The following is a 16,780-nucleotide window of genomic DNA, read 5'->3' as shown; positions in this document are numbered from 1 at the left end:
CTTCTGGGAGGTTGTGGGTTGGCTACCGAGTTTTTGGCTCTGTTTCAAAGGTTAGGCAGCTTATGAGATTACAACTTTTCAGCTAACTTCCTTCCTTCATTTAGACCAGGTAGTAAAATCTAGGTTTCAGGAGAGAGTGGAATTAGCAAGGGGGAGTGGTGGAAACCTTTATCCTTTTCAGCCTGAAGAAACCTACCTATTAATGTATACACAAACTCAGAGTTGTAGAATATTGCTTTTCCATCATCGGAGACACATATACCTGAACAGGGACGGGGAACTTCTTGTTGTTGGACTTTAACTCCCATCCACCCTGACCATTGGCCATGAGGACTGTGGCTGATGGGAGTTGGAGTTGTCTGGAGGGCCACAGGTTCCCCATCCCTGAACTAAATGATGCTTTATTGAGAACCTCTAAAATACCACTTATCTGAAAGCAGCATCAGTGTGTGGCCTTTTTATGGCCTGAGGCAAAAGAGTAAATGATACCCTCCCCACTCTCCGCAAGTAAAGGTTTATAGTAACCCAGACTACCTATGTTATTTTGATACAAGACAGAAAATACTACAAATGTCTCTCTCTGGGAGAAAAAAAATACAATAATAATAAATTCAATAACTACCGATTACTGCACATTCATGGCACCCAACGTGAACGCTGTCTAATGTTAGGGCCTACCCTTCAACTTTGGTCACCTACTGCTTCCACTGAAGGGGGGGAAATCTTCATGAGGATTAGACAATGGCAGTATGCAGAGAAATGGAAGAAATTCAGTTCAGTTCACATTGAAAGGGGAACTGCTTAATTCACACTTTCCAAAAGAATATGTGAAATGAAACGCAGCCATCTTTCAAAATTTGCAGTTCTCTGAATTTTGCGATGGAGTTCTCCAGCCAAGTAATGTGTACAAAAAGGCAAATATTAAAATGTGCACGAAAATGCACATCTTACTGAAAATAGTATGCAAAAATGCATTATATTGGGGAAATTGCTTTGCATTTTAGGGGAAATTGCTTACAAATGACCATGTGTATATTTTAGGTGAAATTTGCACTAAAATACTGGTGAATTTCCAGAGGACTTAAAAAAAATGCAAACTGATGTGGAAATGTAGATTGAATTTATGATTGGAAGAATTATAAACCAAAATGGACAGGTTCACCCATCCCCAGTAATATACCCCCGTAGCAAATAGGGTGGGGGATTGACATTTTGTTTCATTCCAGACCTTGGAAACAATGGACACAGGGAAACCATTTCTGCAAGCATTTTTCATTGACCTTGAAGGCTGCATAAAGACACTTAGATACTATGCTGGCTGGGCCGATAAAATTCAGGGGAAGACTATACCTGTGGGTAAGTTGGAGCTTGTGTCGTATACACGTAACACCATAGGTCTGGCAAACAAAAGTAACCTGTAGTGAGGTTAGCCATGGCTAGCATATGGCTTTGGTTTCACAGAAACAGTTCTCAGATTCCTTCCTCTTTGCCCTGGTTCACAGGAAACCATAATTTACCTATAAACCAGGATTAGAAATCCACTTCAGACAGGCTGCCTGAAGCCTACTGCTGACTGCCAAACCATAGTTTGGCCATGTTGCTGGGCTTTCAGCTGCAATCTTCCTTTCATATGCTTAGGAGAGAGGTATAAAGAAGGGGCTGGTTCACACATACTATGAAGCTACTGTTTAAGAAGCCATAGTTTGTTCATGCAGACATAGTGCTTATAGACTATAAAAAGAACCCATGCCTTGTTTATCAAAAATTGGTTTTTCAACTACTCTTGCCTCCTGATTTCGTATTCTGGTCTGGGATGGAGTGGTCGAACAAACCATGGTTAAGGAAGGGTGCTTGGTTTACACATAACACCAAGCCATAGTTAAAACAAACCAAGGTTCATAAGCAATAATTCATCTGGATGATTGTTGGCAGTAAACAAACCATAGTGAAGCCTCTGGACCAGATTTACATATAATGGTAAGCCATGGTTCTATAAACCATAGCTTAGTAATTCATGGTTTAGCATGATGTATGAACCAGGCTTAGTAATCCAGCCTTCTTTATTTTGGTGGGAAAACAGCTGTAGGGTCCCAATCTGGTTGGAATAACTGTACTGGTTTTATGGGTGCTGTGGATAGTAAACAGCAATTCCAAGGACATTGGAATTGCACAAGGGGGTGTGCTTTTTAGCATTAAAAAATGCTTTCCCCAGCTGCATTGGATCTTTGATCCCATGGGATCATTCACATCACAACCATCATAAGTAGATGACTTGCATTCTCAAAACTTTTACAGATGAAAACTTTGTCTGCTTCACCCGACATGAGCCTGTGGGGGTTTGTGGTGCCATTACACCGGTGAGTAGAATATCGTCTTCTACATTTCTGGGGAAGTATTCTGTACTGCCGACATCTTGATTTTTGCCTGTTCAAGTGAATAATGTTAATGTTTCCTTCAACTTCTGAGATTTCAAGACAATCCAGCCAACACACTTCCAAGTGGCTTTGAAGGATGGATAAATAAATAAAATCCTCCTCTCCGCTCACAATATCAAATGTGGCTGCTTGAGAAGTAAATTGGTTTCCTTTAAGCTTTGAAACAAGTTGTGTTTCTCATTCTGGGTCATAACCTTTCCCCCCAAAGTTTTAGGATACAAATGCCTTGCTTTTTCCAGTCTTGACAGAGACAGATCAAAATATTGACCGTGGCCTCCTAGGTAACTGCCAGTGTATGACCTGTTAACTGAGCTTTGTGAAGGTCCTATCTGTATTTCCTTTGTTCACAATTTTGGGTGTGTCCACTTCCACTTCCCTTCCATTGGAATATAGGAATCTGCTTTATATAGAGTCAAGCCATGGACCCGTCTAGCTCAATTTTGTCTATACTGACTGACCTTCTAGGGCAGCCTTCCTCAACCTCGGCCCTCCAGATGTTTTTGGCCTACAACTCCCTGATCCCTAGGTAGCAGGACCAGTGGTCAGGGATGATGGGAATTGTAGTCTCAAAACATCTGGAGGGCTGAGGTTGAGGAAGCCTGCTCTAGGGTGGAGATGCTGGGAGGACTTTCTGCTTGTAAATGCTCTCCTACTGAACTACAGCCCTTACTTAGTAGTGGGAGAAGCTGCTGCATTCTGAGCTGCAGGAGATATAAAGAGTCTAGTGCTAGGAGCTGCTTTTTCTGCAGTAGGGAAAACTCCCAGCTAATTGCACCGCAGCTGAGACTTTGGAGTGGCTGGGGCGCTACTCTGTCCCTTGCTTAGCATAATGGTTAATCCACCGTATCAAGGCCAATTCTGTTGATTACGCTGCTGGGGAAGATCACCACCAGCAATTAACTCTACTTAAATCTACAACAGGTATTTTTGTTGGCGGAAGATGCTTGTAACTAGGCTGAGAATGTTTACACAGCTGTTGGAATAAAATACCACTCTGGGATATTTCCTTACCACTGCTGGGAGGTGGCCAGTATAGTGTTAGACTAGACTAGGGTTGACATCTGATGTCTCCAGGAAAACAAATGCATAATTTCGCTGGGTAGACTGGAGATTCTACTGAGGTTGAACTTATTTTTTGGCTCCCTTTGGCCAGATGAAAGGATTAGAAGGAGCTACTAGCGATTGTGGAGAGATTTGATTCAGTTCACATTTGCAGCTGAATCGATTGAATTCGCACTTTCTGGAACAATATGCGAGCCTGAAACACAGCTATCCTTCACGATTTGCACTTATCTAAATTCTGCATAAAAGATGGTTATTGGTGAAAATAATGTGCAAAAATGCACAATATTAGGGACAGCTACTTGCAAAGCTATGTACGTTAGTCAAAACTGCATATAAAATGCATTAGAAGCACTCAAATGCTGATAGATTTTCATGGTGTGTGTTTTTAAATAAACCAATAAATAAATGGCAAATTGCTGCAAAATGTGGAGAACTGAAGATTGGAAAAACGAGAAGTGGGGAGAACCGAAATTGACAGATCCTTCCATCCATAGGAGCTACTAGCACTCCAACTAGTCTAGAAGAGTGGATTCAAACCAAGCAGGCCAAGGTTATTTCCCAGCCCTACCTAAGAACCAAGGCTATAAACCTGTGGTCCTCCCAGTGTTGCTGGACTACAACTCCTATCATCAAAGGCCATGCTGAGTAGGGCTGATGAGAGATGTCCAACATTGAGATGATCACAGGTTTCCCAGCCCTTCTTTAAAAAGAGGTGTTAAGGATTGTGTCTGAATTGTTTATGCATGCAAATCATGTGTTCAGCTAAGGGAATCGAGACCTCTGTGGATTTATTTATTTTTAACATCACATTTCCATGTGGTCCTTTCACATAGTTGATCTATCTTTCCACCTATAGTTCCCTTCCTGTGTAGATTCCCTCTGGTCTTACAGAGCTGGGAAGATCTGCCTCACTTGCCCTCGATTAGGATTTTAAGAGCAGCTGCTCTGTGCTCTTATTTTCTTTAATGGATGTATTGGTACTTGGCTATGATCTGCAAGCGTTGCTGGTATAGTTCTGTTTGTCTGTGTATATGCGGAGACAAGTAGCACTACAGTGACACCTGGGGACAGGATAAAGGATTACAACGTCAACAGAAGAGGCAACTACACGTTCTGTCTAGAGAAGAATCACAGTTTTAATATAAAAAGGGGGGCCCATAAGTACTTGACAAAGTATATAACAATATGTACATGGGGTAAAAACTCAGCTTCAGTGTGCAGAAATTGCCGATGCTACTTAGGAGTGTGGGGGGTTTTTTTGGAGGAAGAGGCTGTAATGATACAATTGTGAAGCCGCCTTCTGAATTTCTAGAACAAGAGTCAAAGTATAGAAATGGTAGCAATGACATCCTCATAAGGTGAATGTCATGATCTTCTGTTTCAGTGGAACTTCCCATTGCTCATGTTGATTTGGAAGATGGCACCTGCTCTGTGTTGTGGAAACACCTTAGTTGTTAAACCTGCTGAGCAAACCCCGCTTACTTCACTATACATTGGCTCTTTAGTCAAGGAGGTGAGTAATGTAGAAGCCAGCCAGGTGAGCTTATGCGGCTTTACACACTCAATGGGGGGGGCAGACTTTTGAGACCCTGCCCTGTAATTCCAAAGGAATGGAGGTTTGATGACTGGCAAGGAGTGGGTGTGCTCTTCGTACACCCCAGTGGCACCCACTCACCCTAACAAAGGGCACAAATACTCCTTTGCATGCCGCCCCACTCCCTTGCAATGAATGGAAGCCATGCCCTAATTTTTCTTATTCTGACTCTGGAATAAAACATCTCCCCCCCCCCCCGCAGGCAGGATTTCCTCCAGGTGTGGTTAACATTGTGCCGGGATATGGTCCCACAGCTGGAGCTGCTATTTCTACGCATCCTAACATTGACAAAGTAGCTTTTACTGGGTCAACAGAGGTAGGTGATTTTCAACATTTGTGTTTGCCTCTCTTCTTGCCACTCTACAACCCCCAGTTAGTGAACTCTGGAAAGCACAGAAATTAAGCCTACATAGGATGCTTCCTGTCCCTTGACTGGCTCTCACCAGTATGTTTTGGAAGCGTTTTCTGAGGCCGGGTACACACTATACCTTTAAAGTACGTTCAAAGCATGCTATTTCCTTCAAATAATTCTGGGGACTGTAGTTTTACCCTTCAGAGAGTTACAATTTTCAGCAACCCTTAACAAGCTACAGTGTCCAGAATTCTTTGAGAGAAAGGATATGCTTTAAAAAGTATAGTGTGAGAGCAGCTATAATTTTTGTTGGGTGGTGTGGCTTGCGAATAGGCAGGCTTTGCATTGCTGTATAGGAATAGTTCTTGATGTAGCAACTTCGTATTCTCAACAAGGCAGTCTCAAGAAAAATGTTGAGTCCTGCATACTCTGTCCGCCACTTGCCAGAGAGTATCTCCTTAAATAGGGACGCGGGTGGTGCTGTGGGTTAAACCACAGAGCCTAGGACTTGCCGATCAGAAGGTCGGCGGTTCTAACCCCCACAAAGGGGTGAGCTCCTGTTGCTCAGTCCCAGCTCCTGCCAACCTAGCAGTTCGAAAGCACGTCAAAGTTCAAGTAGATAAATAGGTACCACTCCGGTGGGAAGGTAAACGGCGTTTCCGTGCGCTGCTCTGGTTCGCCAGAAGCAGCTTAGTCATGCTAGCCACATGACCCGGAAGCTGTACGCCGGCTCCCTTGGCCAATAAAGCGAGATGAGCGCCGCAACCCCAGAGTCGGTCACGACTGGACCTAATGGTCAGGGGTCCCTTTACCTTTATCTCCTTAAATGTTCTGGAAGAGCCCAACTGGGTCAAGACAAAGGCCCATCTAGTTCCGTGTCTTTCTAATAGCTAGATGCCAACGGGAAGCCCACAAACAGGACCTGAATGCAACAGCAGTCTGCTCACCTGCGATTCCTGACAGCTCGTACATTCCCTCCAACAGCGGAGGCATAACCCAGCTATTTAATATCCATGAACTTATCTAATCCTCTTTTAAAGCCATCACTACCTCTTGTGGGTGGGAGTTCCCAATTTTAACTATGTGCTTTGTGAAGAAGTATTTTTGTCTGTCCTGAATCTTCCAACATTCACTTGCTGGTCCCAAGTTCTAACCTCATGAGCAGAGAAACAACTTCTCTCTGCCCATTTCTCCATAAAGGTAAAGGGACCCCTGACCATTAGGTCCAGTCATCTCGCTTTATTGGCTGAGGGAGCCGGCATACAGCTTCCGGGTCATGTGGCCAGCATGACAAAGCCGCTTCTGGCAAACTAGAGCAGCGCACAGAAACACCGTTTACCTTCCCACCGGAGTGGTACCTATTTATCTACTTGCACTTTGACGTGCTTTTGAACTGCTAGGTTGGCAGGAGCAGGGACCAAGCAACGGGAGCTCACCCCATCACAGGGATTCGAACCGCCGACCTTCTGATTGGCAAGCCCTAGGCTCTGTGGTTTAACCCACAGCGCCACCCGCATCCCTTCTGCAATTCTCTAGCATACCCTCACCCCAATGTGTTTTGCTCTAGCGTGGTTTGTTCATACACCCATGTCACCCATGCAGCCCCCAAGTTATGACATATATTTGCAAACTGCACTTTGGTTATATTCAGTCTAAACAGAGTAATTTGTGATTTCGTCAGATGCCACTTTAACAGAAACCCTGATCCGCCCCGTGCATTCAGTGTTTGTGGTTCAGAGCTTAATATCCTCCCTGGCGCACTGCCAGCGGCATCTGCGGTGGCATTCTCTGCATGCTTGATATGACCTTGTATAATTATGGTAAATTGCTGTCGGCACCGAAGGTCTCACTCAAATGTCTAAGAGTCGGACAACTGAAGACCTTGGCATGTCACACCACCTACTGGTTGAGCTTGGCATAGCTATTCCTGGTTCCTGCAATGGTTTGTGGACTATTCCATAGGGGAACATAGGAAACTGCCTTAGAATCTTACAATGATAGAACTGCAGAGTTGGAAGGGACCCTGAGGATCATCTAGTCTAAGGTTGCCATATTTCAAAAAGTGAAAATCCAGACAAAAATGTTTGTTTTTTGCTTTGTTTTTTTTGTTTTTTTGCCAAAGTTGTTCAGCCTTTTATTTTCGTTTTGGCCAAAGTTGTTGAGCTTTTTATTGCAAAACAAAAAACCCATCACCCTGTTTTTAAGCTATTTTTAAAGGAAATTTGCTCACACAAAAATATCACTTCTGACATGGGCTACCATTTTAAGCAATTTTCAAAAATTCCACCAGGACACCATTTTTGGGGGACAAATCCCGGCTATGTCTGGGAAATTCTGGATGTATGGCAACCCTAATCTAGTCCAGTTGTCCTAAATGGGGATCGAACTTGCGACCGTAATGTTATCAGCACCATGCTCTAACCAACTTGTGCTATCCTTTAAATGGAGTCAGACCTGTCGGCCCATCTAGCTTAGTACCTTCCATGCTGACTGACAGTAGCTTTCCAGGATTTCAGGCAGGGTTCTGTCCCAACTTTAACTGGAGGCGCTGGAGATTGAATGTGGGATGTTCTGCATGCAAGGCAGATGCTCTACGAAAGCACAACGCTGTAAAGAGGTGTGCAGAGAAGAACAGATTAGGACACAGAGCTAGTGTGGGGTGCTGGCAAGGTTTCTCGTTGTGAGATGGACCCACATTTCTGAACCTTCACCAAACAATGAACGCAACCAAGAAAAATCTCTGGCTTTTGTGCTGCTTTTACCCACAACTGAGTAACTTGAGTCCTGTTCATTTGCAGGTCTGCTTGAAAGATAACTCTACAGGGTTTGCAACCTAGAAAATATTCTTAAGCTTACTTCCTTGGAAGGAAGTCCCATGGAATTTCATGGTGCTTCCTTCCAGTAGCCATGAGTAAGATGGCTTTGTAAGGGTGTTTCCAATAACAACAACAACAACAACAATAATTGTATACCATAGATCACAGGTGGTTCACAACAGAAAAACACAATATAAAAAAACACAAAATACATACATAATAAAAACAACCCAACATCCCTCCCTTCCACAACATATTTTAAGAGGGCATCAGATGTCAATCAGCCAAAGGCCTGGTTATTTTGAACTCCTTCTGCTCCATTTCCACATGTGAGAAAAGGGTGATTTGCCTGTATTTCATGGCTGCTTTCTTCCCGGCGCAGGTTGGAAAGCTGATCAAAGAAGCTGCTTCGAAAAGTAACCTCAAGAGGGTGACGTTGGAGCTCGGTGGGAAAAATCCCTGTATTGTCTGTGCGGATGCTGACTGTGAGTGTGGCTGCTGCCAATAGTGCTAATATTGAAAGGGTCAAGCAGAAAGTCTGTACTGTCTTTGGAGAAGGCTTTGGAAGTGGGGGGAGGGATAGGGGGGACCAAATAATGAGACACTGTAAGCCAGTGGCATAGCATGGGTTACCAGTGCCCGGGGCTGTGCAGAGGAGGGTAGGAGGGAGGGAAACAGATGGAGTATGCATGCACATTCAACTGCAGGAGATCGCAGCCACAGAGATAAGAGTTATTCTGTTGTCTGGAGAGGTCACTTTTTGGTTTGCATGGAGAAGCCGTTTTCAGTGGCGCCCAGCAATGGAAGCACACAGCTGTGTTGAGGCAGTACAGCTGTTGCGCCCCCCAACAGTTTTGTGCCCTGGGCGACTACCACTGTGGCCTCTCCACGCTATGTCACTGGTATAAGCAGTAGTATAGTGGCAAATTCAGAAGTGCAGGGTTCCTTCACGATAGTCATAGCCACACCTTTCAAGGGTTATTCAATAATCTTATACCTATCTAATAAAAATTAGGGATGCATTTCAACAATCAATGCAGGTCTCTCTGTGTTGCCCTTCAGCTAAATCTACTATTTTCTATGCATGTACATGGGTAAATGATTTGGAGTGTTCCAGTACCTTATTTTGGCAAGACTCAATAAGTATTTTCCTTGAAGTTCCATTGTATGAAACAGAACTTGCACACCGTTCTCCTGAAACTGAAGCACCTTATGTGTTCCTAAATGCTTTGCTCGGGAGCACACAGAATAACAACTCCTTGGTGTTCTTCCTGTTTGCCTTCTCCAGAGTGACCCTAGGAGCCTATCCTCAGTAGCTTGTTTCCTTTCACTCTGACTGTAATCAGCAAAGGGTGAGAAGACTTCTTCTCAATGGCTCAAAAACTCGACACTGTGCTGCTTGGATGGTTCTAGGCCACTGGAGACAGAGACCTTACTGCAGAAACAGTAACAGTCTTTGACCCACTGCAACCCAGGACCACTGGATGTCCAACAGAGGTCACCATATTGTCTGTAGGTGATGGCTTGCTTATAACAGCCTGCTTTCTCTCTCTTTGCATTCTCTTCTGGCTTTCCAGTGGACTTGGCGGTGGACTGTGCCCACCAGGGTGTCTTTTTCAACCAAGGGCAGTGCTGCACAGCTGCCTCTCGAGTCTTTGTGGAAGAGCAGGTGTACCCAGAATTTGTCAAGCGCAGTGTGGAGTATGCAAAGAAGCGGCTTGTGGGGGACCCATTTGATGCCAAAACTGAACAAGGACCCCAGGTAAACTATTGCTTTAATTTAAAAAATGCCCATCTTTTGCTGCCTCCTTTCCTGAGCTGGAACAACAAATGGCAACTCCAAGTATCAGATATTCCATTTCATCCAATAATTTAGGAAAGGCAGGCGAAACAGATGATGCCAGAGATAACTCAAGTGGAAAGTGGTCACTTTCAGCTCTGGGAATTATCCTGAAGGTATCTCGGTTAATTGGCATGTTATTAGATGTTAGGATATTATCTATGGTGCTAGTAAATCCTTTGGGGCAGATAAAAGTAAAATAACCCTCTTGATGCCATTGACCGTGCCCATTGCATAACAAAAGGTTATGCTTAATTATAAGTTCACAAAGATATTTCCCAGGGTGGTTAGAGGTGGTGTCCATTGCTGCCCTCTGACAGATTTCAGGTTCGTCCTCCAAGTTTAGTCCAGAAATGGCAACTCCACTTCCCAGTTGAACTGGACTGGTCCTGGCTTTTATGGGTTGTATCCAAAGTAGCACTAAGTGAAAGGTAAAGGGACCCCTGACAGTTAAGTCCAGTTGCGAACGACTCTGAGGTTGCAGCGCTCATCTCGCTTTACAGGCCGAGGGAGCCAGCGTTTGTCTGCTCCAGACAGTTTTCCCAGGTCATGTGGCCAGCATGCGCTTCTGGCACAACCGAACACTGGCAACAGAGCAGCGCACGGCAACACCGTTTACCTTCCCGCTGGAGCTGTACCTATTAATCTACTTGCACTTTGACGTGCTTTCGAACTGCTAGGTTAGCAGGAGCTGGGAGCGAGCAAAGGGAGCTCACCCCATTGCAGGGATTTGAACTGCTGACCTTTTGATTGGCAAGCCCAAGGCTCAGTGGCAGTATACTTGTTCCACAGGTGGAATGGTTTGCACCAGTGGAAGGCTGATGTGCAAGAGCAGGTTTCTGGTGATGCTGTCGTGGCATAGTCTGTGTTGCACAGCACATTTTTGTCAACCCAACTGTTGTGTTGTATTCTTCTGTTATTGAATATTTAAAGTTGCCCGTGGTTTCCAGGAACTGTTATTCGGAAGCATTGGTGCCTCCAATTGTGGAAAGAAAACATAGCCGTCATGGCTAGCAGCTGTCAACAGCCCTCTCCTCCACGAATTTGTCTAATCCTCTTTTGAAGCATACAAAAGTGTGTAGATCTGGAGAAAACTGCACTAAAATACTGATGGGTTTTCATAAGGATTTTGTTAATTACAAATTGATGCAGAACTGTGAAGTGAATTTAAGATTAGAAAAAAATAGAAACTGAGAGAACAACAAAAATGACAAATTTGTTGATCTCTGCCCACGACAACTTTCCTTTCCCCCCTTTCTGACAGATTGATCAAAAACAGTTTGACAAAATCTTGGAGCTGATAGAAAGTGGCAAGAAAGAAGGAGCCAAGCTGGAGTGTGGTGGTTTAGCCATGGGAGACCGAGGCCTGTTCATAAAGCCAACCGTATTTTCAGAGGTCACAGACAACATGCGCATTGCTAAGGAGGAGGTACAGACATTTTTATTTTAAGACTGGACTGTCATGTTATAAAATTGGCATGTTCGTCTAGATGTCACCTTTGGGTTCCCCTCTGAGCCTGTGATTTTATATTTCTAGGGTGGAATTTCTGCACATGTAAAAAAACCATTTTTAATTGTTTTTGCCAACCTTCAGGTTAATTACTCTAGCCAAGAATCTTCAGCTAGTATTTTCTGTGGAACACTTTGACCTAAGCTTAGCATAACAATGCCTGTTAAATACTGCCCTTAAGTTAAACTTGGGCCAAAGTGTTCCATAGAAACTATTATAGCTGCAGATTCTGGAAGGAATTTTGGACTGAAGAGAAGTGCAGTTTGCTGAGAATTGTTGGGAGACCACGTTGATCATGGCAGCTACAATTTCAAGAGTTCCCTTGAAAGACGGATGGACTGTTGAATTGTTGTGTGAATTGTAGGCCCCGGGATTCTTTGGGAGAAGCCATGACTGCTTCAAATAGGATACTACTTCAAATGTCTAATGTCCCCTCAAGATGGAAGGGGGGCTGGACATGGGGGGTGGGGCTGTAGAGGCCTCAGTCCAATGGAGTTGACATGTCTGTTAAGTAGCGCAGATGAAAAAACTTTCTGACAGTAAGAACTGTTCAACAGTGGAACAGTCTCCCTTGGGAGGTTGTGGACTCTCCTTCCTTGGAGGTTTTTAAGCAGAGGTTGGCTGGCCATCTGTCATGGATGCTTTAACTGAGATTCCTGCATTGCAGAGGTTTGGACCAGATGGCTCTCAGGGTCTCTTCCAACTCTATGACTCTATGAAATAGAAGGTTCATTTTCCAGCTTATTTTACTTTATCCTCTTAGGATTTGTATGATATCTAAATGATTGACAATTGATTAGAATCAATATGATTAGAATGGGTAAAGTATTAAATGTAACTGTGTATTACTGTAGTGCACTGCATTAAGCACATTCGTGTATTGATCTTAAGACCATTACATAAAAATATGAAAAAGGAAATGGTTTTTGGAGGGGAGGAACCAAACTGCGGATGTTTTTAGTCTGAGCCAAAGAAGGGGCCTTCCTGTTGTCCCATTTCTCCCACTGCCAGATTTGTGACTTCTGCTGTTACTTTGGCTTGTCTCTCGCCTTATTTGTATCACTTCTCATTTTGAGTTCTGTAATATCAAATGAACGAGTCACCGTAAGAAGGAATGGGGATGTGGTGACCTGTCAAACAGTTACAGCTGTTGTAAAATTGCAACATTTCATATGCTCCGTATCCCAAAAGGCACTAATGTCAACGTAATCAGCAACTTTTATTTCAAAGGCAGGTGATCGATTCAACTAAACTCATTCATCAGTTGACGGCCCTGATTCTATAATGTGTTTGCAGATTTTCGGACCCGTGCAGCCCATAATGAAGTTCAAAAACATAGAAGAAGTGATAGAAAGAGCCAACAGCACAGAATATGGGCTTACAGCTGCTGTGTTTACAAAGAATTTGGATAGAGCCCTAACGCTGGCATCGGCACTGCAGTCTGGGACAGTCTGGTGAGATATTTTTTTTAACAAAAATTGCTCAAAGTTTAAGGTGGGCAAATCACTGCGCTGACCTTTATGCCACCTTGCCCCTCTTCCTCTCAGTTATAGACAGTGACCTCTATGTTCATATGGGCAAAGAGGGTTGTGGGTGACTCATAGCTCAGTTGGTTAGAGCGTGGTGCTGATAATGCCAAGGTTGCAGGTTCAACCCCCGTATGGGACAATTGCATATTCCTGCATTGCAGGGGGCTGGACTAGATGATCCTCAACAACCCTTCCAACTCTCTAATTCTATGAAGTGTCTTGCAGGCTTGGTTTACCACCCCTGCTTCACAGGAGTCTACTGAGCTGATGTATAAAGGCGCTTGGAGAATCTGAAATGTAATGTATGTTGCTAAGATCTTTGCTTCTTAACGGGGCTGGCTTTCTTCCCCTCCAATAGGATCAACTGCTACAATTCCCTTTTTGCACAAGCTCCCTTTGGCGGCTTTAAAATGTCAGGAAACGGGAGAGAATTGTAAGTAGTTTTGTTTCATATATTTATATATATATTTTTAAGGTGCCTTTTCATTTATTCATTTCTGAAGCCAGCTTGGGGGAAGCCTAAACTGTTGAAGAGCTATCCTCTCTCTCTCTCTCTCTCTCTCTCTCTCTCTCTCTCTCTCTATATATATATATATATATATATATATATATATATATTCATTTTTCTTTTTCATCCATTACATACGTCTCAATTTCTTAATATTTATTATATATTCCTCCCTCCCTCCCCTCCAGGGCTTCCCCCAATTTCCGCTTCTGGTTTGTTTCTCTTTTCACCCACTTTGCAATCTCCTAACAGAAAAAAGTTATTAATAACATATCAAGCCTAAAAACATAAAAATAAAAGTAAATACACTATATTTCACTATTTTCTAAACATTTTCTAATACTAATAATGTGAAGGTTTATTTAAATAACTGTTGAAGAGCTATCCTAATGCTTTAAATGTATAGCATGGCGCATATGTCATGTGGAAGCACATATACTGAAACTTCAAAGATATCTCTTTCTCTTCTTGCAGAGGTGAATATGCTCTGACTGAATACACAGAGGTGAAAACGGTCACCATTAAACTGTCACAGAAGACTCACTGAGTGAGGAATGCCACGAGACCTAAAACTCTGACGCTCTGAATGTTAATGTATAGTGGGGGGTGGGGGTTGCTTATATCTCGCCGGGGGGGAGGAAAGTAGCTAAACTCTTTAAAAAGCAAACCATCTATATAACATGTTCGGGTTCTTTAAAATTCCAACCACTTTGTTTAGACATTTGTTTCAGGCCAAAATGGAGGATCTTAAAAACTGCATGCTGGAGAGTCACAAAATAATGAATGTTGATACGCATGAGCTATGCTCTGCAGCCAGGCCTGCTCTACTGGCACCACATGTGCTTCAGTAGCAACTAGAGACTCAACAAAAGGCCTTGTGGTCAGAAGCAATCACACACGGCACTTTGTCCAAATTCTGCATCTTTGACATGTGCTCGGGGGCGGCTGTGGTTGTGTGCATGGGATGTGTGTGTTAGTTGATTCACCAGCATGGCTCCTACTAGGACCCTCTCTTCTGATGATGATGTTGTTAGAAAATAGATATAGGGCACACAGGACACACTTATATGCCCAAGGAACTCGCAGCTTACAGTGATTTCGCTTATGCGATTTCAACTTTATGCAGCTGGCAAGAATAAACAGAGAGCCCCGAAAAGTGCTTTATAAGCCTCTCTGCCTTGCTTCCAAGGGCTCTGGGAAGGTTGCGTGTGAGAGCTCTGGGATGCTCCAAACAGGGATGGTTGCACCGGGGAGCAGGTCAGGGGGGTTCCTGACATTATGCAATTATGTGGGGACCTTCAGAACCTAACCCTCACGCAATCTGCAAATTACCTATGCACCCTGTTAGCTAGCACAGCACCTACAGAGTCACAGATCCCTGATGTTTAATGCTGCGTATAAAACAGTGGGGCAAGAAAGTTTTCAGAACAAGGTGCTGTGAGGGCAAGGAATAAAAAGATTGGGCCAACCCCACAGTCCCTCTGCCCCCAGGAACCGGCAGCCTTGGACCCCACACTGTATATTTCCCTCGTCACTTGTGGGAAAAGTCAGCTCAGAATTTCCTCCTTAGGATACGGGGCTGGTTTTTTTGTGGGTCCTTCCTCAGGCGGTTTGAGAAGAGTTTGAGGATAAAATAGCCAGGCTTCAGCTGAAGTTTCAGCCTACGTGACAAGTCCATAATTTCTGACCCGCACATTTTTATGGACCACGTGCCTACAGTATGCATAAAATTAGAGGCCTTATTTGCATTTTTTACAGAGCTTCTGTAGTCAGGTCATTTTTTAAATTTTATTTTTAATTTTTTTATTTTAAAAAACCCTCTACTTTCCCTCTGCTAACCCTGTGCACTGTATTGTGTGTGTTTGTGTGGAGCAAATGAGTGCAGATTCTGAGTTTCACAGCTCCTCAGTGTTGGGATAACTGCTGCATTACAAGCAAACTAAGGCTGCTGCCCTTGTCCAGTTCTCTCCAATTTTTGCAAGGGGTTGCACAAGAGAATATACCACTGGATCCAGGCATGGCTGATCTTCTCGGCGAAATGGAGCATTGCCCCATACAAAACTGCAAACACTCTACTTGCTTGTCGTCTTACTGACAAGCAGCCCAAGGGGGAGAGATGTAAAACTGGCTATCAACTTCTTCCTCCTCTGTCTCAATGTTGCCCCCTGTGGAACTTGGCAAGGGTGAGGATGTTGACAAAATTAGACTCAATTGGCTCTGGCTCCCCCTACTGTTGGGCTCCTTGTCTTCTGCCCTACCAGCCCCAATGAGCACCAACCACTACTTACTGGATCAAGTAAAACTGGTATGAAGCCTTTGGCTTGCAGACCTCATCCTTTGACTCATGAGATCCTTTTGGCCAAGCCACTCCTACTTGCACTGCATCAGAGGCGGTACATGACATCAGGTGTGGGCTAGATAAAGATTTGGCTCTGGTATTTGGTAATCGCAGAGTGCGGGCTGGTTGTCAGGGGCTGTGGGGTGCTTTGCAAGGGGCATCCCAAGACCCTGAGCATCAGCTGGTTGTGAAAGGAAAAGAGAGGCAAACAGTAAAACAAGGCTACATGGGGAGAATTTTGATTCAGTTTTTTGTTTAAAGATGAAGATCCTAATTTGCACTTTCTGGAACCATACAAGAGCCGAAACAGGCCTCCTTTGAAATTTGCCAGTTCTCCAAGTTTTGTGATGCAGTTCTCAAGCAAAGGAATGTTTACAAAAATGAATCTGTTTGGAAAATAGAGTATGAAAATGTATTATGTTCAGGGGGGTTGCTTGCAAAAATGTGTGTGTTAGTCAAAGCTGCAAAATGTATTTTATTTTGGAGAAAGCTGCATAAAAATGCCAATGCTGATGAATTTTAATGAGGATTAAGGCGAAAACAACCCACCACAAATTACTGCAGAAAAGTGGAGAACTGAACTGGAAATTTGGAAAACGAGAAACGGAACCGCAAGTCCCTCACTTCAGCGATTATTAGTTGACCTGTCTGCTTCTTCTGAGTTTAAATCACTACAATCATCATGCCATTTGAGATTCTATTTTCTAGTGGCTGAGAATATATAATATATATTCATTCCAGATCAAGTTTTTTGTCTTGTAACTACTTACTGTAACAGGGTTTCAAAAAGAAA

The 16,780-nt window shown here is 43.6% G+C and overlaps 1 protein-coding gene across 1 annotated transcript in view; it reads left to right on the top strand.

The window, feature by feature from the left end:
• Window positions 1-16,780, top strand: part of ALDH1A3 (aldehyde dehydrogenase 1 family member A3) — a 32,164-nt gene extending 15,384 nt beyond the window's left edge. Inside the window, exons 4-13 of the mRNA XM_083586704.1 lie at window positions 1,227-1,356; window positions 2,296-2,357; window positions 4,885-5,013; window positions 5,297-5,410; window positions 8,645-8,747; window positions 9,840-10,024; window positions 11,367-11,531; window positions 12,909-13,066; window positions 13,500-13,574; window positions 14,124-16,780. Of these exons, the coding sequence (XP_083442830.1) occupies window positions 1,227-1,356; window positions 2,296-2,357; window positions 4,885-5,013; window positions 5,297-5,410; window positions 8,645-8,747; window positions 9,840-10,024; window positions 11,367-11,531; window positions 12,909-13,066; window positions 13,500-13,574; window positions 14,124-14,196 (1,194 nt within the window). The 3' untranslated portion in view covers window positions 14,197-16,780. The remainder of the gene's footprint in view (window positions 1-1,226; window positions 1,357-2,295; window positions 2,358-4,884; window positions 5,014-5,296; window positions 5,411-8,644; window positions 8,748-9,839; window positions 10,025-11,366; window positions 11,532-12,908; window positions 13,067-13,499; window positions 13,575-14,123) is intronic.

Source organism: Podarcis filfolensis, assembly GCF_964270895.1.
Source record: "Podarcis filfolensis genome assembly, chromosome: 14".
In the NCBI taxonomy this organism is placed as follows: Eukaryota; Metazoa; Chordata; class Lepidosauria; order Squamata; family Lacertidae; genus Podarcis; species Podarcis filfolensis.
The sequence above is the reverse complement of the archived record's forward strand: the minus strand, read 5'-3'. Positions and strand labels throughout refer to the sequence as shown.